Here is a 17,318-nt window from a genome sequence, read left to right as displayed (position 1 = left end):
CCAGCTACCTTAGTGATCTCAAGGGGAGACAGAGATTACCGGATCACATCTCTAGATGACGGCATAGCACTGCTGCAACGTTGGGGTATCTTGGATCAAGAGGACCACCAGGCCCCACCCGTGGAATGACTTTTCTTGTTACGATCTTTTTCTACTGTGACCCTCCTAGTACTACGTTTTACAACTACGAGGCTCCAAGTGACTTGCTCGGCTAATGTTTGTTCTATTTACACCCCCACCAAACGGTAAAGTGTACCGTGCAGACTCTCCAACAGTCGTCCTTTTTTATTTTTTCCTGATTTCTGCTATTGCAGAGTGCCTATCCTCACACACCTCTACCTTGCCTTTCGTTTTTGCTCTTTTCTTTTTTTTCTTTTTGTTGTACTTTTATTTTTTTTATCCAGATCTGAGATAGCACCCAGGACTGCCGTGTGTTAATGACTCAAGACCTCCATTTTGATCTGTCTCGCATCTGCTTGCCTCACTTCCAGGATCCGGTGAAGAGGGACTGTGACTTGGCAACCGGCGTGGAATCAGTGAGTGTACTTCAATATATCCGCACATAACATTGCTCCTGATCTTCCCCACAGGATGTCTTTCCAATTGCTCTCTTTTAATGTCAATGGCCTTAATAGCCCCCACAAGAGACACATGTTATGGAGGGAACTTAAGGCGCAGAACTGCGATGTGGTCGCCCTACAGGAAACGCATTTCATGGCTCATACTCACCCACAACTTGCATCAAAGCAATACCCTCACACCTTTTACGCCAACAACCCCAAAAAGAAATGTGGAGTGGCACTGCTTTTTAAGGAAACTTTGGAATTCTCACTGCTTTCGCAGTTTGCGGATCATGAGGGCAGGTTCCTGGTGGTATCCTGCATCATTAATAACTCCACGTACACAATAGTGACAATCTATGCACCCAATACTAGACAGATCACATTTATCAAACGCCTGTGGCAGCAACTGCAACCCATGCTCAAGGGCCATGTACTGCTATGTGGCGACTTCAATGCTGTCCCCAACTACCAGTTAGATGTGTCCATGAACTATCCGAGGCGCCATCATCGTGCGGATCTGTCGGCATTTTTGGCATCTGCGGACTTGCACGATGTGTGGCGATGTTACAACTCCTCGGAAAGAGACTACTCTTACTATTCCAGGATTCATCACTTGTACTCCAGAATTGACCTCTGCCTCACGGATAAATTCTTGCTACAACGGGTCACACGAGCATCGGTGGGCTCTATAACGTGGTCGGACCACGCCCCTGTTATTTTAACATTCGGGGACGTGCCCTACACCACCAGAGCAAACAGGTGGCAGTTTGATGCTAGCCTCTTGTCCAATCAGGAGGCATATGCGGAGACCCTATCTAAACTGACTGACTTCTTTGCTATTAATGATACCCCTGGTATTTGTCCATACACCGTATGGAATGCACACAAGGCGTTTGTACGTGGTTTGTTGATGGCTAGGGGGGCGAGGGTTCGGAAGCAGAGGAGACAGAGATTGGATGACATCCTCACATCTATCAAACAATTAGAGGCTGAAAACAAATCGCTTCCTACTGCGACTTGCGCGGAGAAGCTTTTCAAATGCCAATCTGAACTCCGAGTCCTTTTGATTGGTCAGCACGCTAGAGCCATTGGGCGGCTCAAAGCCTCGCAGTATGCACATGGCAATAAGGCTGGTAAGTTACTAGCTAACCAACTGAAAGCTAAGCTGAATAAGCAGAAAATACCATACATGCTCCACCATGCCACGGGAGAACGCCTGACCAATCCAAAGGATATAGCGGATGCATTTAGCCAATACTATAGCTCCCTATATAACTTACACGAGGACGTATCAACTCCACAACCCACTATATCAGACATACAACAATTTCTGTCTTCCATCTCTCTTCCGAGCCTGTCGCCTGGGGATCTGGAAACCCTGAATGCCCCTTTCACTGACGCAGAGGTATTAAAGGTGGTTAAGTCTCTCCCAAAGGGGAAATCCCCGGGGCCTGACGGATTTTCCCCCGAGTATTACAGTCTGTTTGCAGATACTCTTGTTCCATATGCTACACGGGTGTTCCAGAAGGCAATTAGTGGAGTCCCTTTTCCAGCTGAGATGCTAGAGGCCACAGTGATCACACTACCGAAACCGGGCAAGGAACCTAATAGACCACAAAACTTTAGGCCCATATCACTTTTGAATGTGGACCTGAAGGTCTACGCCAGAATTTTGGCTAATCGTATTTCTAGCTTCCTTCCTGGCTTAATTAAACCCGATCAGGTGGGCTTTGTTTTGGGGCGCCAAGCCACAGATGCAACCAGGAGATTAATAGGCTTAATCCATCAGGTCTCCTCCCGTAGGGTTCCCACGGTACTCCTGTCTTTGGATGCCGAAAAAGCCTTTGACAGGATTCACTGGGGCTACCTGAGGCAGGTTCTAGACAAATTTGGTTTTCAGGGAGCGATGCTCCAAGCTATAATGGCCTTATATTCCTCCCCTTCAGCGAGGGTGTACACAGAGGGCCTATTTTCTGAGAGTTTTGGCATAACCAATGGCACGCGTCAAGGGTGCCCACTATCACCACTTATTTTTGCAATGCTCATGGAGCCCCTTGCTGAGAGGGTTAGGTCCCATCCTGAGGTGGCAGGCATATGTATTGGAGGAACTCCCCATGTCATCTCATTATTTGCGGATGACGTTATTTTGACATGCACAGACCCTGAGACATCATTGACACATGTTGGGCACATACTAGAGGAATTTCAGTCAGTCTCCTACTACAAGGTGAATGAACTTAAATCAAATATCCTTGGTGTGGCAGTGGACTCCGGACTCCGGGCACGGCTCCGGAGCTTGGTACACTATCACTGGCAGGAAGAATCTATGGACTATTTGGGCATCAAATTGACTGCCTCCACGACATCTCTGTTCAAGGCTAATTTTCTCCCCCTACTGGCCTCCACAACTCAGGACACTCTCAGACTTCAGAAGTTCTACCTTTCATGGTCCGGTAAGAATGCGGCCTTTAAGATGTTAATACTGCCCAAAATATTGTACATTTTCCGTGCCATACCTATTCAAATCCCAAATCATTTCTACAAAGCACTGCAGACACTACTCAGTAAATTTCTTTGGTCCAGTAAGCCGCCTAGAACGCCACACAAAACTCTCACCAGACATGTCTTGGTGGGAGGTATGGGAGTGCCAGACGTAAAAGACTACCATATGGCAGCTATATTGGCACAATCCAAACATTGGTTATGTACAGAACAGGCACCTTTGTGGTGTTCCTTGGAACACTCCTTTGCACCACAACCCTCACTGAAGGACCAAATTTTGGCACTCCCATTTACAGGGAAGTCTAGGATAATCGACCACCCAACTATCTCAGCCACGGTCCAAGCATGGAAATTCTTCTATGCCCACAGGTCTAAGGGGGGGGATCAAACTAAGGCACCTATTGCATTGTCCACATTGAGTGCATTATCCCCGGACTTATGCACTACACACTGGGGAAAATACGGACTAAACCATGTCCTGGATTTGTACACTCACTCCACCCTAATATCGTTCACTGATCTATGTCTGAGATTCCCAGACTTTAAGTCTGAGTTTCTGACATATCATAGGGTCACCCACATCTTGCACACTTTGCCGGAGCTACATGTCACTTTCCCTCGCCAAGTTCATAAGTTTTGTTTTACTGACACCGTAGGCAGGAGGGGGATCAGCATATTCTACAACGCACTGCATGACAGGTCCCTGTTTTTAAAACAATCCCATTTACTGAAATGGGAAAAAGATTTGCAACAGACGTTCACGGATGCCCAATGGCTGAAAGCCTTTAAGCTGAATTACGCACTTACTAAATGCTCCACCTTTAGAGAAGGGGCACAAAAGATCCACCTACGTTGGTATAGGACCCCCTATGTTTTAGCTAAGTATGGCGGGTCCTGCTCAAACCTATGTTGGAGAGGATGTGGGCAAGTCGGTACATTGGTGCACATGTTATGGTCATGCTTATCCCTACGGAGTTTCTGGTCCTCAATACATAGACTGATAGCAGATGTTACGGGTATTCTCAACAGAATTAAAGTGGAACAGGCCTTACTGGGTATTGGAATGGACTGGTATCCTCCTTCCAGTAGGGTAGTAGTCCAACACGTTCTTTATGCGGCCAGACTAGCGATAGCTCGCAACTGGAAAAGCCAGGTGCTGCCCTCCAAAAGAGAAGTGATACAGATCGTAGGAGAGTCGTTTGAATACGAAAAAATTCTTTCATGCTCTACTCAAAACTTTAAACAATTTAACAACAGGTGGCAATTATGGGAGGCATTTCGAACATCTAGAATGTAATCCTGTTTTCCTTCCTTTTTTTTTGTATGAATACAATTTCTGGACGGGTGCGGCTCCAGGGGGCGGAAATGTTCCCACTTGGGTGCTTCCTGGGGTCAGCACGTGTCTTGAGGTAACTGCAACGGTTGACAGACAACGTGGAGGGGGGTGGCTACTACCCCGCCTTGATGCTCACCCTTTTTTCCTACTGTTTTCCCCCTTCCCCTTTTGTTTCCTTCTGTTTTTGTTCCCTTCTGTGTTTTTTTTTTTCTTTGCTTAAGGGTTAATATGCAAATTTTTCTGACATACATGGCTACCACAGCCATGTTAAGGGTGGTTATGTACACGAATGTTTTCTTCATTTTCTTAAACCACTGTGTTCACTGGTCACATCTATATGTTACTCTGTACACCATGTTAACTCGTGTTTTGTACTTTCTTGAAAATCCAATAAAAATCTATTTAAAAAAAAAAAAAAGACTCTTAGACTTACATCTCAAGGATCAGAACATTCAGGGGTATGTGAGATGATTACAGCCACACACACCTACACAGGTTGAACTAGATGGACTATTGTCTTTATTCAACCTCACCTACTATGTAACTATATATGCTTACAATAGGAAGTGCCCAGACCGGCACCAGCAAGAACCACCAAAAAAAAAAAAAACGGCACTTACCAGACTCCGATCTGCTCTTGCCTGCAGCCACCTGCACCGACCTTCCCTCCTCCATGAGGTTGGAGAGTCTGCCTTACCGTCACCATGAGGGTCCAGCGTCTCCTCCGTACTCGCGAGTTGGCTGTGAGACGGAGGGGGATGTAATTTCAGTTTCTTTGTGGTTGGTCTTGCTGGTGCCGGTCTGGGCACTTCTTATTGTAAGCATATAGGTTTATGAATACTTTTTGGCTTTATTATTAAAGCGGAGTTGCACTATTATCCATTTTATGTTATTTGCCTCGATATACATCTTGATTGCAGAAAGGAGAACAGGGTGCTATTGGGGACTTGGCCCCCATTCATTTCCGAAGTGATATAGGTCCTTTTGGACTAAGGCTTTTTTGGTGAGCATATAGTGTGTGATTTTTCCCAGAAGGTGAAAAGTTTTCCAAGACCTTTCTACAGGCCGTGTGTGTGGTGTTGTGGCAGATTATTCACTTCCAGCTTATGGTATTGGACTATATTCACCTAATTGTTTTACATTTTCCAGTTGGACTGTTTTTATTCACGAAGCATGCACTAAGCACTTTATATTTCATATAAATTTTGAAAGAAGACCTATAACACACACACACACACATACATATATATATATATTCTATAATTTTTTGGATTTACACACTGATGTAATTTATGTATGTGCATTTACATATATATGTCCCATATAAATAAGCGCATAAAATTATTATTGAATTATAGAATATTTATTGCAATTTACTCATCACGGATTTAGCCATTTTAAACGACACCTCCTTTTACCTTTTTCACTTCTTCAATACAATGTATCAATATAGTATTCATGAATAAGACCAAAATAATAACAGTTTTAGAGCCCATTCACACTAGGGCGACTTATGAGGCGACTTGTGTCGCCCCAGGTCGCTTGACATAACAAAAGCCATGTTAATCAATCAGTGCCGTCTTAATTGGCATTACTGAAGTTGCTCCGACTTCAGAAAAGGGTCCTGTACTACTTTGAGGCAACCTGTGATCCGACTTGTCCCATATACTTCAATGGGATCCGACTTTCCATAAAAATGGTATTGAACAAGAAAAAAAAAAGAGCATTTTTCTTATAATTTTTATTGGAACATCAATACGGGTCTAAAAAGTGTACCTGTGAAATTTCAGCTCTTTTGCATGTCCAGAACCCCCAAAAAAATTATAATTTTTCTTATAATTTTTATTAGAACATTAACACGGCTTCTCTCCACCTGGCTTTTTTTCTTGCAGGCATTTATCGGGCATTTTTTGAGGCAGGCATGACTTTTTTTGGATTTAGTGTTTGGGGGGTCTAAAGTGTACCTGTAAAGTTTCAGCTCTGTAGCATGTCCAGAACCCCAAAAAAATTATAATTTTTCTTATAATTTTTATTAAAACATGTATACGGCTTCTCTGCAGCTGGCGTTTTTTCTTGCAGGCATTTACCGGGCATTTTTGGAGGCAGGCATGATTTTTTTGGATTTAGTGTCTGGGGGGTGGGGGGTCCAAAAAGTGTCCCTGTGAAGTTTCAGCTCTGTAACATGTCCAGAACCCACACTGCTGTATTAATAATTATAAGAAAAATGCTTTTTTTTCTGGTTCTGGACATGCTACAGAGCTGGAACTTCAGAGGTACACTTTTTAGACCCCCCCAGACACTAAAGACATGCCTGCCTCCAAAGACACCCAAAAAATGCCCGATAAATGCCATAAAAAAAAAAAAAAAAAAAAAAAAAAAAAAAAGGAAAGGGAAATTAGGTCACAACACATTCTGATTGGCCAAATACAAAGTCGTCTCACGTAAGTCGCGCTAGAAGTCGCCCCTTATGAGGCGACTTTCGTGGTCGCGGCAGTGTGAACCGGCTCTTAAAGTACCAGAGGCTGTTCCCCCTGAAGAAGGCCAAAGGGGGAACATGTTGGGACAACCAACCTTAGTACTGTTGTAATATCCAAGGATAACGAGAACATATTATGTTTTTAGCATGAAATTTTTTTAATTTTGTAACCGAATAAACTTTGTACTTTTTAATCATATTCTAATCTGTAGGTTGGTTTACTAGCACCTGAAAAGTCCCACCTTTTTTTTCCGTGGTCTCAGAACTGTGGTACGGTGCTGCAGCTTTAGCATTTAATATTACCAGAACGGTTAATTATTCTGCTAGTTAGTAAAACAAACCTTTCCTGAAAGAAACATGACAGCTCAGTAAGTAGCATTTGCTCAATGAGATGGTAGCAATGCCTACCATCTCAGTCTTGCTTTAATTCTTCCACTCACTAAACTAGAAAAGTGTACAGATAATGACTTTATATACTCTGGCTGGTTGATCTGCATACGCTTCAGATAGTGAAACAGCATAAAGCCATAAAAATCCAGTAATTTTTCTTTTTAATTTTCATTTATAAGATCAGCTATGATGGTCCCTATATTTCTCTGAGAAAAGGTTTAAAACGAATAGGCATCTTGGAATTGCTCTTTAGGCTGAGTTCACACTATTGCAAATTGAATGCGGTTTTACCCGCATCCAATTCGCATGGCAGGAGATTGTGACTGGCTCTCTATAGAGCCAGTTCACATATCGCTGGAGCAGTTCCAGAGCAAATGGCACAGGAGTCCAGCCAAAAATTCGGACTGAAAATCGGACCTGAAACAGTGAATAGGGAGGCACCGGTCCCCTGCTGTGAACCACTCTGTGCAGCAGTGTGAACCGAGCCTTAAGCCCCGTACACACGTACCGATCGTCGGCCGAACGATCGGCCGTCTTTTGTCCAGGGCTGTCGGTGTCTGTTGAAAAGTGCAAAAGACTGCACAAGAATTTTGTCCGCCGACTACAGCCGACTGCAAAAGTGATGTCATGTAATGGTTAACTTTCCCTGTGTTTTTTCTTTTCTGAGCATGCCCAGTCTTGCAAATCTGCTGATTGTCGGCCGAATTCTGTACTGACTGGCGAACAATCGGCCATTCTGGTGTCGGCATACAAAAATTTTCATGCTTGCAAGACAGATTCTTTTCGGCCGAAAGTGCGCTGTCGGAAGCATCATACTAACAAGGCGAAAATCGGCCAATCGTTCGGCCGACAATCGGTACGTGTGTATGGGCCTTTAATGTCTTCGGATCAGAAGGTGCTTGCTGGATGATTCAACTAAAATCTCAGATTTTTTTTTTTTTTTTATTTAACTCTGCAGAACTGACTTACTGTCCAAGACTTTATCAATATCTCACTCAAGCAGCAAACATGAAACAGAGCACTGCTGTTTTACATGCTAGGCCTCCTTCACACAGATGATTAGGAGAAATCGCTGTTCGCACATATCCACACATGCAGAAGTTAACCTGGGACTAAAAGTAGGTAACACTCTTGCGGTTCTGGAAACTACATGATTCAGACAGGAATTGCACCACAATTCTGTTCGAATCACATACAATTCTTTCCATTTTGTAAGGCTTAAATCGCACCACCTCCAAACAAAAGGTGCAGGCACCTCATTTTTTTTTTCCCCCACACAGTGCAATTGGCTGCATCGAATTGGTGCAAGCACCTACGGGATCGGATTTCTGAGTTTTGCAAACTTATTTTTGGGTGATGTTAATCAAACAAACACTCACTGCGGTTCGCATAAGTGAAGTGCGATTGTGATGTGGTGCGGAAACTGCACAGGAAATCACTGAGAATCCCACACTGCATCATGTGTCATGTGAACTGATACAGTACTTGGGGACAGATATCCAAGCCTCGCTGTATCTTTCTGGATCCTGCAGTGATCATTCATCTCTAATCCCAGGTAACTACTGCATGTGCATTTACCCGCAGACAGCACAACTGCTGTCAGCTTGTCATTTATTCACATGGCCAGAGTGGCTGCAGCTTAATGTAAACCTGTGATTTTTGGCTGCAAGAATCAGCCAATTGTGAACTGCCAGTGTAATTGAGACTTCAGATTCAAACTGCAGTCATATATGAAAATAAAGTAAACCGCACAAAAAAAAAATTACACAAAGTCATGTATATTGCCATTTTTTTCAAAACAAAATCAGCTTGTTTCTAAGAATATTTAATTTTCAGAAAAATATTTTTTTAGGAAAAAAAAAAGTTAAAAAAGCCTCCATAGAACCTAAATAAGTTAAGTTTATTCACTAATCATGCTTTTTTCTGAGTTAGATTTTTTTTTTTTTTGACAAAAAAAAAAAAAAAGTATTTGAAGACAAAACTCATTTAAGCTTTTGTCCTTTTACATAACAAAACCTAAAATGTTAAATTTAGAAAAAAATTTAATACAACTGTATTTGCAAATGCATCTAAAAGCAAGACTTTTTTTGTAGTTTTGGATAGAGTGGTGAGGGGGGGGGGGGGGAATAGAAAATCTGGCAGACTTTTATTGTCTCTGTCCCCACAAGGTGACCATTGTCACTGGGACTAAAAATTGAAAAATGTCAAAAATTTTGAGATGTCGGTAAAACAAAGATAAAAAGGGAAAATCGAATACAGACACTTGGTCCCAGCAATGACTTCAGCACACTTTATAGAAAATTCCTCCTACTTTTTTTTGTGGGGGGGGGGGGGGGGGGCATCTGCTAGCTGAGAGATTTCCCTTAATTTTCCACAAACATAACAACCACCACATGCACTGGTATTTGTAGGCATTTCCTGCTTCATCCAAAATTAAAAAAAGTTTTGCCTTTAGACACATTTTAAATTCTTTCATAAGCCCTCTCTGTGAAGAGATTTCACTTCTGTGCCCATAATACACATTCTTCTGATGCCAGGGCACCTAGTTCCACTGTAATATACAGGATTGGGAAGTGATGGATTGTTGAACTTCACAACCCATTCATACTTCAGGACCTTCTCCTCCAGGTACAAGCTATGATGAAGAAAAAGAAAACAAAAAATATCAAAAATGTGCAATCTGGAAAAAAAATATTTGAAAAGTTTATCTTCTTAAAAATTGTAAGATACTGCATATAAATGAGTGCAGCCCTTGACATTCATAAACCCCACCACTTCTCGTGCTTACATATACTTATATTGTGCAATTATGTTTATGTGTAGAAGTGATTAAACAAAACTGAACAATTTGCAACTAGTGCAAACTTCTCTGGTTGAGAGATATACACATTATATATATATATATATATATATATACACACATATACATACACACACTTATTTTTATTATTTATTTCAGGTACTTATATAGCGCTGTCAATTTACGCAGTGCTTTACATATACATTGCGCATTTACATCAGTCCCTGCCCTCAAGGAGCTTACAATCTAAGGTCCCTAACTCACACACAGTAGGGCCAATTTTTTTTTTTTTTATACAGGATCCAATTAACCTACCAGCATGTCTTTGGAGTGTGGGAGGAAACCGGAATGCCCGAAGGAAACCCACGCAGGCACAGGGAGAACATGCAAACTCCAGGCAGGTAGTGTTGTGGCTGGGATTCGAACCAGTGACCCTCTTGCTGCTAGGTGAAAGTGCTAACCACTGTGCCGCTATATATATATATATATATATATATATATATATATATATATATATATATATATATATATATATATATATATATATATACACACACATATACACACACAAAAAAAATTGAAGGAACACTTTTTAAATCAGGGAGTATAGATAGCATCAAGTCAAATAAACTCCTGGGATAGTGATCTGGTCAGTAAAGTAGCAGAGGGGGTTGTTACTCATTTCAGCTGCTTTGGTGTTAACAGGTGCACTAGATGGGCAACAAGGAGACAACCTCCAAAACAGGAATGGTTTTTTTTTTTTCCCCCTATGCATCTTTTCTGACTGTTTTTTTTACTAGCTTTGCATTTGGCTAGGGTCAGTGTCACTACTGGTAGCATGAGGCGATACCTGGACCCTATAGAGGTTGCACAGGCAGTCCACCTCCTCCAGCATGGCACATTAATACAGGCCACTGCCAGAAGGTTTGCCGTGTCTCCCAGCACAGTCTCAAGAGCATGGAGGAGATTCCAGGTGACAGGCAGTTACTCTAGGAGAGCTGGACAGGGCCGAAGGTAGTCTATAACCCATCAGCAGGACCGGTATCTACTCCTTTGTGCAAGGAGGAACAGAATGAGCACTGCCAGAGCCCTACAAAATGACCTCCAGCAGGCCACTTGTATGAATGTCTCTAACCAAACAGACTTCATGAAGGGTGGCCTGAGGGCCCAATGTCCTCTAGTGGGCCCTGTGCTCACTATCCAGCACCGTGGAGCTCAAATGGCATTTGCCACTGAACACCAGAATTGGCAGGTCCGCCACTGGCACTCTGTGCTTTTCACAGATGACAGACGTGAAAGTGTCTGCAGAACGTTATGCCCCCTGTAACATAGTTCAGCATGTCCGGTTGGTGGTGGGTCAGTGATGGTCTGGGGAAGACATATCCATGAAGGGACACACAGACCTCTACAGGCAAGACAATGGCACCCTAACTGCCATTAGGTATCAGGATGAAATCCTTGGACCCATTGTCAGACCCTACGCTGATGCAGTGGGTCCTGGGTTACTTCTGGTGCACAATAATGCCCCGGCTGATGTGGCGAGAGTATGCAGCCAGTTCCTGGAGGATGAAGGAACTGATAACATTCAGCGGCCCCCACGCTCGCCTGACTTAAATCCAATAGAACACCTCTGGGACATTAGGTTTCTGTCCATCCGTCACCGCCAGGTTGCACCTCAGTCTATTCAGGAGCTCCGTGATGCCCTAGTCCAGATCTGAGAGGAAATACCCCAGGGACACCATCTGCCGTCTCATTAGGAGCATTTCCGATGCCATCAGGCATGCATACAAGCATGTGGGGGCAATACACAAACTACTGAGTACCATTTTGAGTTGCTGAAATGAAATTTCAGCAAAATGGACTAACCTGCTGCATCACTTTTTTCCACTTTGATTTTTGGGTGTCTTTAACCACTTACCGCCCGCCCGCCGTCATATGACGGCAGGACGGTGCGGCTATTATCCTGGGCGGACGTCATATGACGTGACCCAGGAAATGCAGGGCAGGCGCGCGATCGCGGCATGGCTGTTTCCCATGTGATCGGCTGTGTTCCAATGAAACAGCCGATCACAATGGAGGCGCCCGGGAGATGACCGCGCATGCGCGATCGGGAGCGCGCAGCGCGGTCATGTCGGTGGCGCTGTGTTCCGTAGGAACACAGCTGTCACCGGCAGTAGTAAACAGTCACTGACAGTGACTGTTTACTATGTGATCGGCTGTGAATCCATTCACAGCCGATCACAAAATGTAAACAAAGAGCAGTAACTCACTGTTACTAGCTCTTCTCCCCTCATACAGAGCTAGAAATAGTGAGTTACTGCTCTGTACACCTGTAAAAGTAAAAATCACACCAATAAAGGTCCCCACACAGTCCTCAGCCCCCCCCCCAATGTCACCTGTCACCCAACAGTCACCTCATCAGTGCCCAGAAATTTAAATCCATAACGTTCACATGTGAGCGCGGTGATTCTGCCCGCGATCCGGAAATCATTGCAAATAGCACCCCAAACACTGTGCGATGTTGCCGCCATTTCCGCCTGCCGAATCGCGGTAACATCGCGCATGATGCCCAAAAAAGGTACAAGAGTTTCTTTGGGGCCTCATGCGTTGTTTGCGTGATGTTACCTTGATTCGGCAGGCGGAAATCGCAGCAACATCGCACAGCGTTTGGGGTGCTATTGCAAAAAACGGGCAACGCACAGGCGTCCCGCATTTTGCAATGATTTCTGGATCACAGTGATTCTGCCCGCGATCGCTACGCTCACATGTGAACGTAGCCTAAAGTTCACCGGTCACCAGAGACTGCCATCAGTACCGCCGTGCACCATCGCCCGTCACCTGTCACCCATCAGTGACCATCGCCCATCAGTCGTCACCTGTCACCCCATCAGTCATTTGTCACCCCATCAATCGTCACATGTCACCCCGTCAGTGATTGTCATCTGTCACCCCATCAATCATCCTCACTTGTCACCTCATCAATCATCGTCACCTGTCACCTCAATCATCACCTGTCACCCCATCAGTCATCGTCACCTGTCACCCCATCAGTCGTCACCTGTCACCCCATCAGTCGTCGTCACCTGTCACCCCATCAGTCACCGTCACCTGTCACCCCATCAGTCACCGTCACCTGTCACCCCATCAGTCACCGTCACCTGTCACCCCATCAGTCACCGTCACCTGTCACCCCATCAGTCATCGTCACCTGTCACCCCATCAGTCATCGTCACCTGTTTGCCATATACATGCAATCACTTACTGACCGCCTAACGACTATATGCGTCGGCCATTAAAAGCTAAATGCTGGGGTTATGGCAGCAGATAGCCCCCATAACCTCGGTATTTTTTGAAACGGCGGGCGGTCGGCTTTCAGATAAGGGTGGTCCCAGTGGCGGATTCGCCGCGGAATTACCCTTATGGTGCAGGGAAAGAGGTGCCCCTCCCCCCCTCCTGCCGCGTCCCAGACGTTTTCCCAGCTTACTGGACCCGCCGGCAGCGGGGAAAACTATCCGGCCCCGGATCCTCAGAGACAGGAAGTCGAGTGAGGGCAAGATGGCCCTCACTCAACTCTATGGTCTTGGAGGACCGGAGCTACGTCAAAAGACGTTGCCTAGCAACCGGTTTAAAGGGCCGCTTTTTTTTTTCTTTTTTTTTTTCCCCTCTTTCAACAATTTTTTTTTTTTTTTTTTTAGTGTAGTTGTGAGGTCTTTTTGACCCCAGATCTTACAATAAAGAGGACCTGTCATGCCTATTTCTATTACAAGGGATGTTTACATTCCTTGTAATAGGAATAAAAATGATCAAAACATTTTTTTTTTTAAACTGTAAAAATAAAAAAATAATAAATAAAAAATAGAAAAAAAAAGAAAAATTAAAGCGCCCTGTCCTCGCGCGCAGAAGCAAACGCAAGTCCCGCCCACATATGTAAACGGTGTTCAAACCATACATGTGAGGTATCGCCGCGATCGTTGGAGCAAGAGCAATAATTTGAGCCCTAGACCTCCTCTGTAACTCTAAGATAGTAACCTGCAGAAATTTTTAAAATGTTGCCTATGGGGATTTTTAAGTAGCAATGTTTGGCGCCATTCTGTGAGCATGCGCAATTTTGAAGCATGACATGTTGGGTATCTAATTACTCGGTGTAACATTATCTTTCACATTATGGAAAAAAATTTACTGCTTTCCTATTTTTTTGTTCAAAAAAGTGAATTTTTTTCAAAAAAAAAAGAAGAAAAAAAAAAAAAAAAAAATCGCATTTGGAAGACTGCTGCGCAAATATGGTGTGATAAAAATATTGCAACGATCTCCATTTTATTCTCTAGGGTCTCTGCTAAAAAAAAAAAAAATATATATAATGTTTGGGGGTTCCAAGTAGTTTTCTAGCAAAAAAAACGATTTTAGCTTGTAAACACCAAGTGTCAAAAATAGGCCCAGTCTTAAAGTGGATAAATGGACAACTTTGTGTAAAGCGCTACTTGGATGTTAGGCCTATGTATGTGGCCAGGCTGTGAAAAAGTGTTACACATGTGGTATCGCCATACTCAGGAGGAATAGCAGAATGTATTTTGGGGTGCAATTTTTGCTATGTACATGCTATGGGTTAGAAATATTGCATAAATGGACAGCTTTGTGTAAAAAAAAAAAAAAAAAAAAATGTGTTTTCATTTTCTTTCCACATTTTCCAAAAACTTGTGGAAAAAAAAATGACATATTCAAAAGACTCATTATGCCTCAAAAATTATACGTTGGGCTGTTTGCTTTCCAAAATGGGGTCATTTTATGGGGGTTTCCATTGTCCTGGTGCTCCAGGGCCTTCAAAAGTGCAATAGGTTGTCAGGAAATTATATGTGTAATTTATGCTCCTAGAAAGCCGGACGCGGCTACTTGGATGTTAGGCCTCTGTATGTGGCCAGGCTGTGAAAAAGTCTCACATATGTGGTATCGCCATACTCAGGAGGAGTAGTAGAATGTGTTTTGGGGTGTAGTTGCAAGTATACATTTGCTGTGTGAGAGAAATAACCTGTTAATACGGCAATTTGGAAAAAAAAAAAAAATCATTTTGCAAAGCATTGTGGGAAAAAATTACAACTTCAAAAAACTCACCATGCCCCTTATTAAATACCTTGGAATGTCTACTTTCCAAAAAGGGGTCATTTGGGGGGTATTTGTACTTTCCTGACCTTTTAGTGTCTCAAGAAATGAGATAGGCCTTCAGTACATCAGGTGTGATCAATTTTCAATGATTCGCACCATAGCTTGTGGACTCTATAACTTTCACAAAGACCAAATAATATACACTTACTTGGGTTATTTTTACCAAAGATAAGTAGCAGTATAAATTTTGGCCAAAATTTGTGAAGAAAAAGGACTAATTTGCAAAATTTTATGACAGAAACAAAGAAAAATGCGTTTTTTTCACGATATTTTCAGTCTTTTTTTATTTATAGCACAAAAAAATAAAAAACCCAGTATTGATCAAATACCATCAAAAGAAAGCTCTATTTGTGTGAAAAAAAGGACAATTTTTGTATGGGTACAGTGTTGCATGACTAATAATAAAGTAATTCTCAGTCAAAGTGTGAGAGCGCTGAAAGCTGAAAATCGGTCTGGGCAGGAAGGGGGTGAAAGTGCACTGTAGGCAAGTGGTTAAATTTAAAATCATCAAGCTACAGAGTGCTGAATTCAATTTTCATGAAACAATGTGGCATGCAATTGCTCCTAACACATTACCCAGTCCATATTAGTGTATAGATATCCAGTATTATCTTTTTTCCCCATTGAGATCTGATGCGTTTTCAAAGTGTTCCTTTAATTTTCTTGGAAAAAATAAATAAAATTGGAGTTTTGTAAGAACTTACCGTAAAATCCTTTGTCCTTTGACAGACTCAGCTCTTAATGCTTCTTCACTAATGGGTTATGCGCCATCTACAGGACTAGACTAGGCAGTGAAAAGTTTTCACTCGACACACCCATAGGGGGTTTCGTAGCAAGCAGTGAAAGAAGACACAACCAACCCCAAAAAAAGAGGGGCAGGAGCTGCGTCTGTCAAAGGACTCAGAGAAAAGGATTTTACGGTAAGTTCTTACAAAAATCCAATTTTCATTTATGTCCTTTGACAGACGCAGCTCTTAATGCTTCTTCACTAATAGGACGTCCCAAAGAAGGGTAGGCATGAGGGGTGGGAAGAACGCAACCAAAAACTAACGTACTTCCAAGGCTAAAAACGTAACCAACTAGGCAACAAAAAGCTAAAAAAATGAATAGAAAATAAAATAAAATTCAACCCCTTTAGGAGAAAAAAACAAGTCTCTTCAAACAGCAGCCTGCAAAACCTTGTGGCTAAAAGAGGGATCCGAGGATGCCAATAAGTCAGCTTTATAGAATTTTGTAAAAGTGTGTACAAAAAGTGTGTACAGACGACCAAGTAGCTGCTTTACACACCTGAGCAACCGAAGCCTGATGGCGAAAAGCCCACAAGGCACTCAGCACTCTAGGAAAATGCACCCTCACAGGGAAAGGAGGAACCTGACCCTTCAATGAATAGGCCTGAATAATAGTCTTCCTGATCCATTTTGATATGGTCGCAGAAGACGCAGCTGAACCCTTGCGAGATCCCTCAGGAAAGACAAAAAAAAAATCAGATGTCCGAAAAGACTGTGGCTGACAGGTAAACCCTGATCGCCCGAACCACATCCCAACGAATGCAAGGCAAATTCCTTGGGATGCTTGGGCTTAGCACAGAGCGAGGGTAACACAATATCTTCATTGAGGTGGAAAGAAGACCCACCTTAGGGAGAAAGCATGTGGAAAATAAACTGCGCTAAACCCTATAGTGGAGGGCTGGAAATCCTACCACATATGTTAAATATATTTTACCATAAAAACAGTGCCTGTAGTGAAAAATGAGGTATTACTACCTTGTGCCGTATAAAAATATCACAATTGTAAAAATAAAAATAAATATGCTCAATCAATAACGTGCAGAAGGGACCAACATTAAAAAATCACAAAATAAGTTCATAAAGTCCGTAATGCAATAGTGCTAATATTGAATAGTGCAATAATAAATTATTAATTGGTAAAGTGCAATAAACAGCATTAAAGTGCTCAAAAAATGTATTAAATCACATAGAGAGTTCATAAAGTCAGTGGTGCAATGGTGCTGGTATTAGATAGTGCAAATTAAATCCTTTGTGCAGCTATAGTAAGTGCCAGTGCAGGTACATATACATATGCAGTAGTGGTGTG

General features: G+C 42.8%; 1 protein-coding gene across 1 annotated transcript in view; it reads right to left on the bottom strand.

Moving 5' to 3' along the window:
* Window positions 1-9,726: 9,726 nt before the first annotated feature.
* The window catches only part of LSM5 (LSM5 homolog, U6 small nuclear RNA and mRNA degradation associated), a 34,026-nt gene continuing 26,434 nt past the window's right edge, over window positions 9,727-17,318 (bottom strand). Inside the window, exon 5 of the mRNA XM_082258065.1 lies at window positions 9,727-9,902. Within this exon, the coding sequence (XP_082114191.1) occupies window positions 9,870-9,902 (33 nt within the window). The 3' untranslated portion in view covers window positions 9,727-9,869. The remainder of the gene's footprint in view (window positions 9,903-17,318) is intronic.

This window comes from Pelophylax lessonae, assembly GCF_965119305.1.
Source record: "Pelophylax lessonae genome assembly, chromosome: 5".
NCBI lineage: Eukaryota > Metazoa > Chordata > Amphibia > Anura > Ranidae > Pelophylax > Pelophylax lessonae.
Note: the sequence above shows the minus strand (reverse complement) of the source record. Positions and strands in the feature narration are given on the sequence as shown.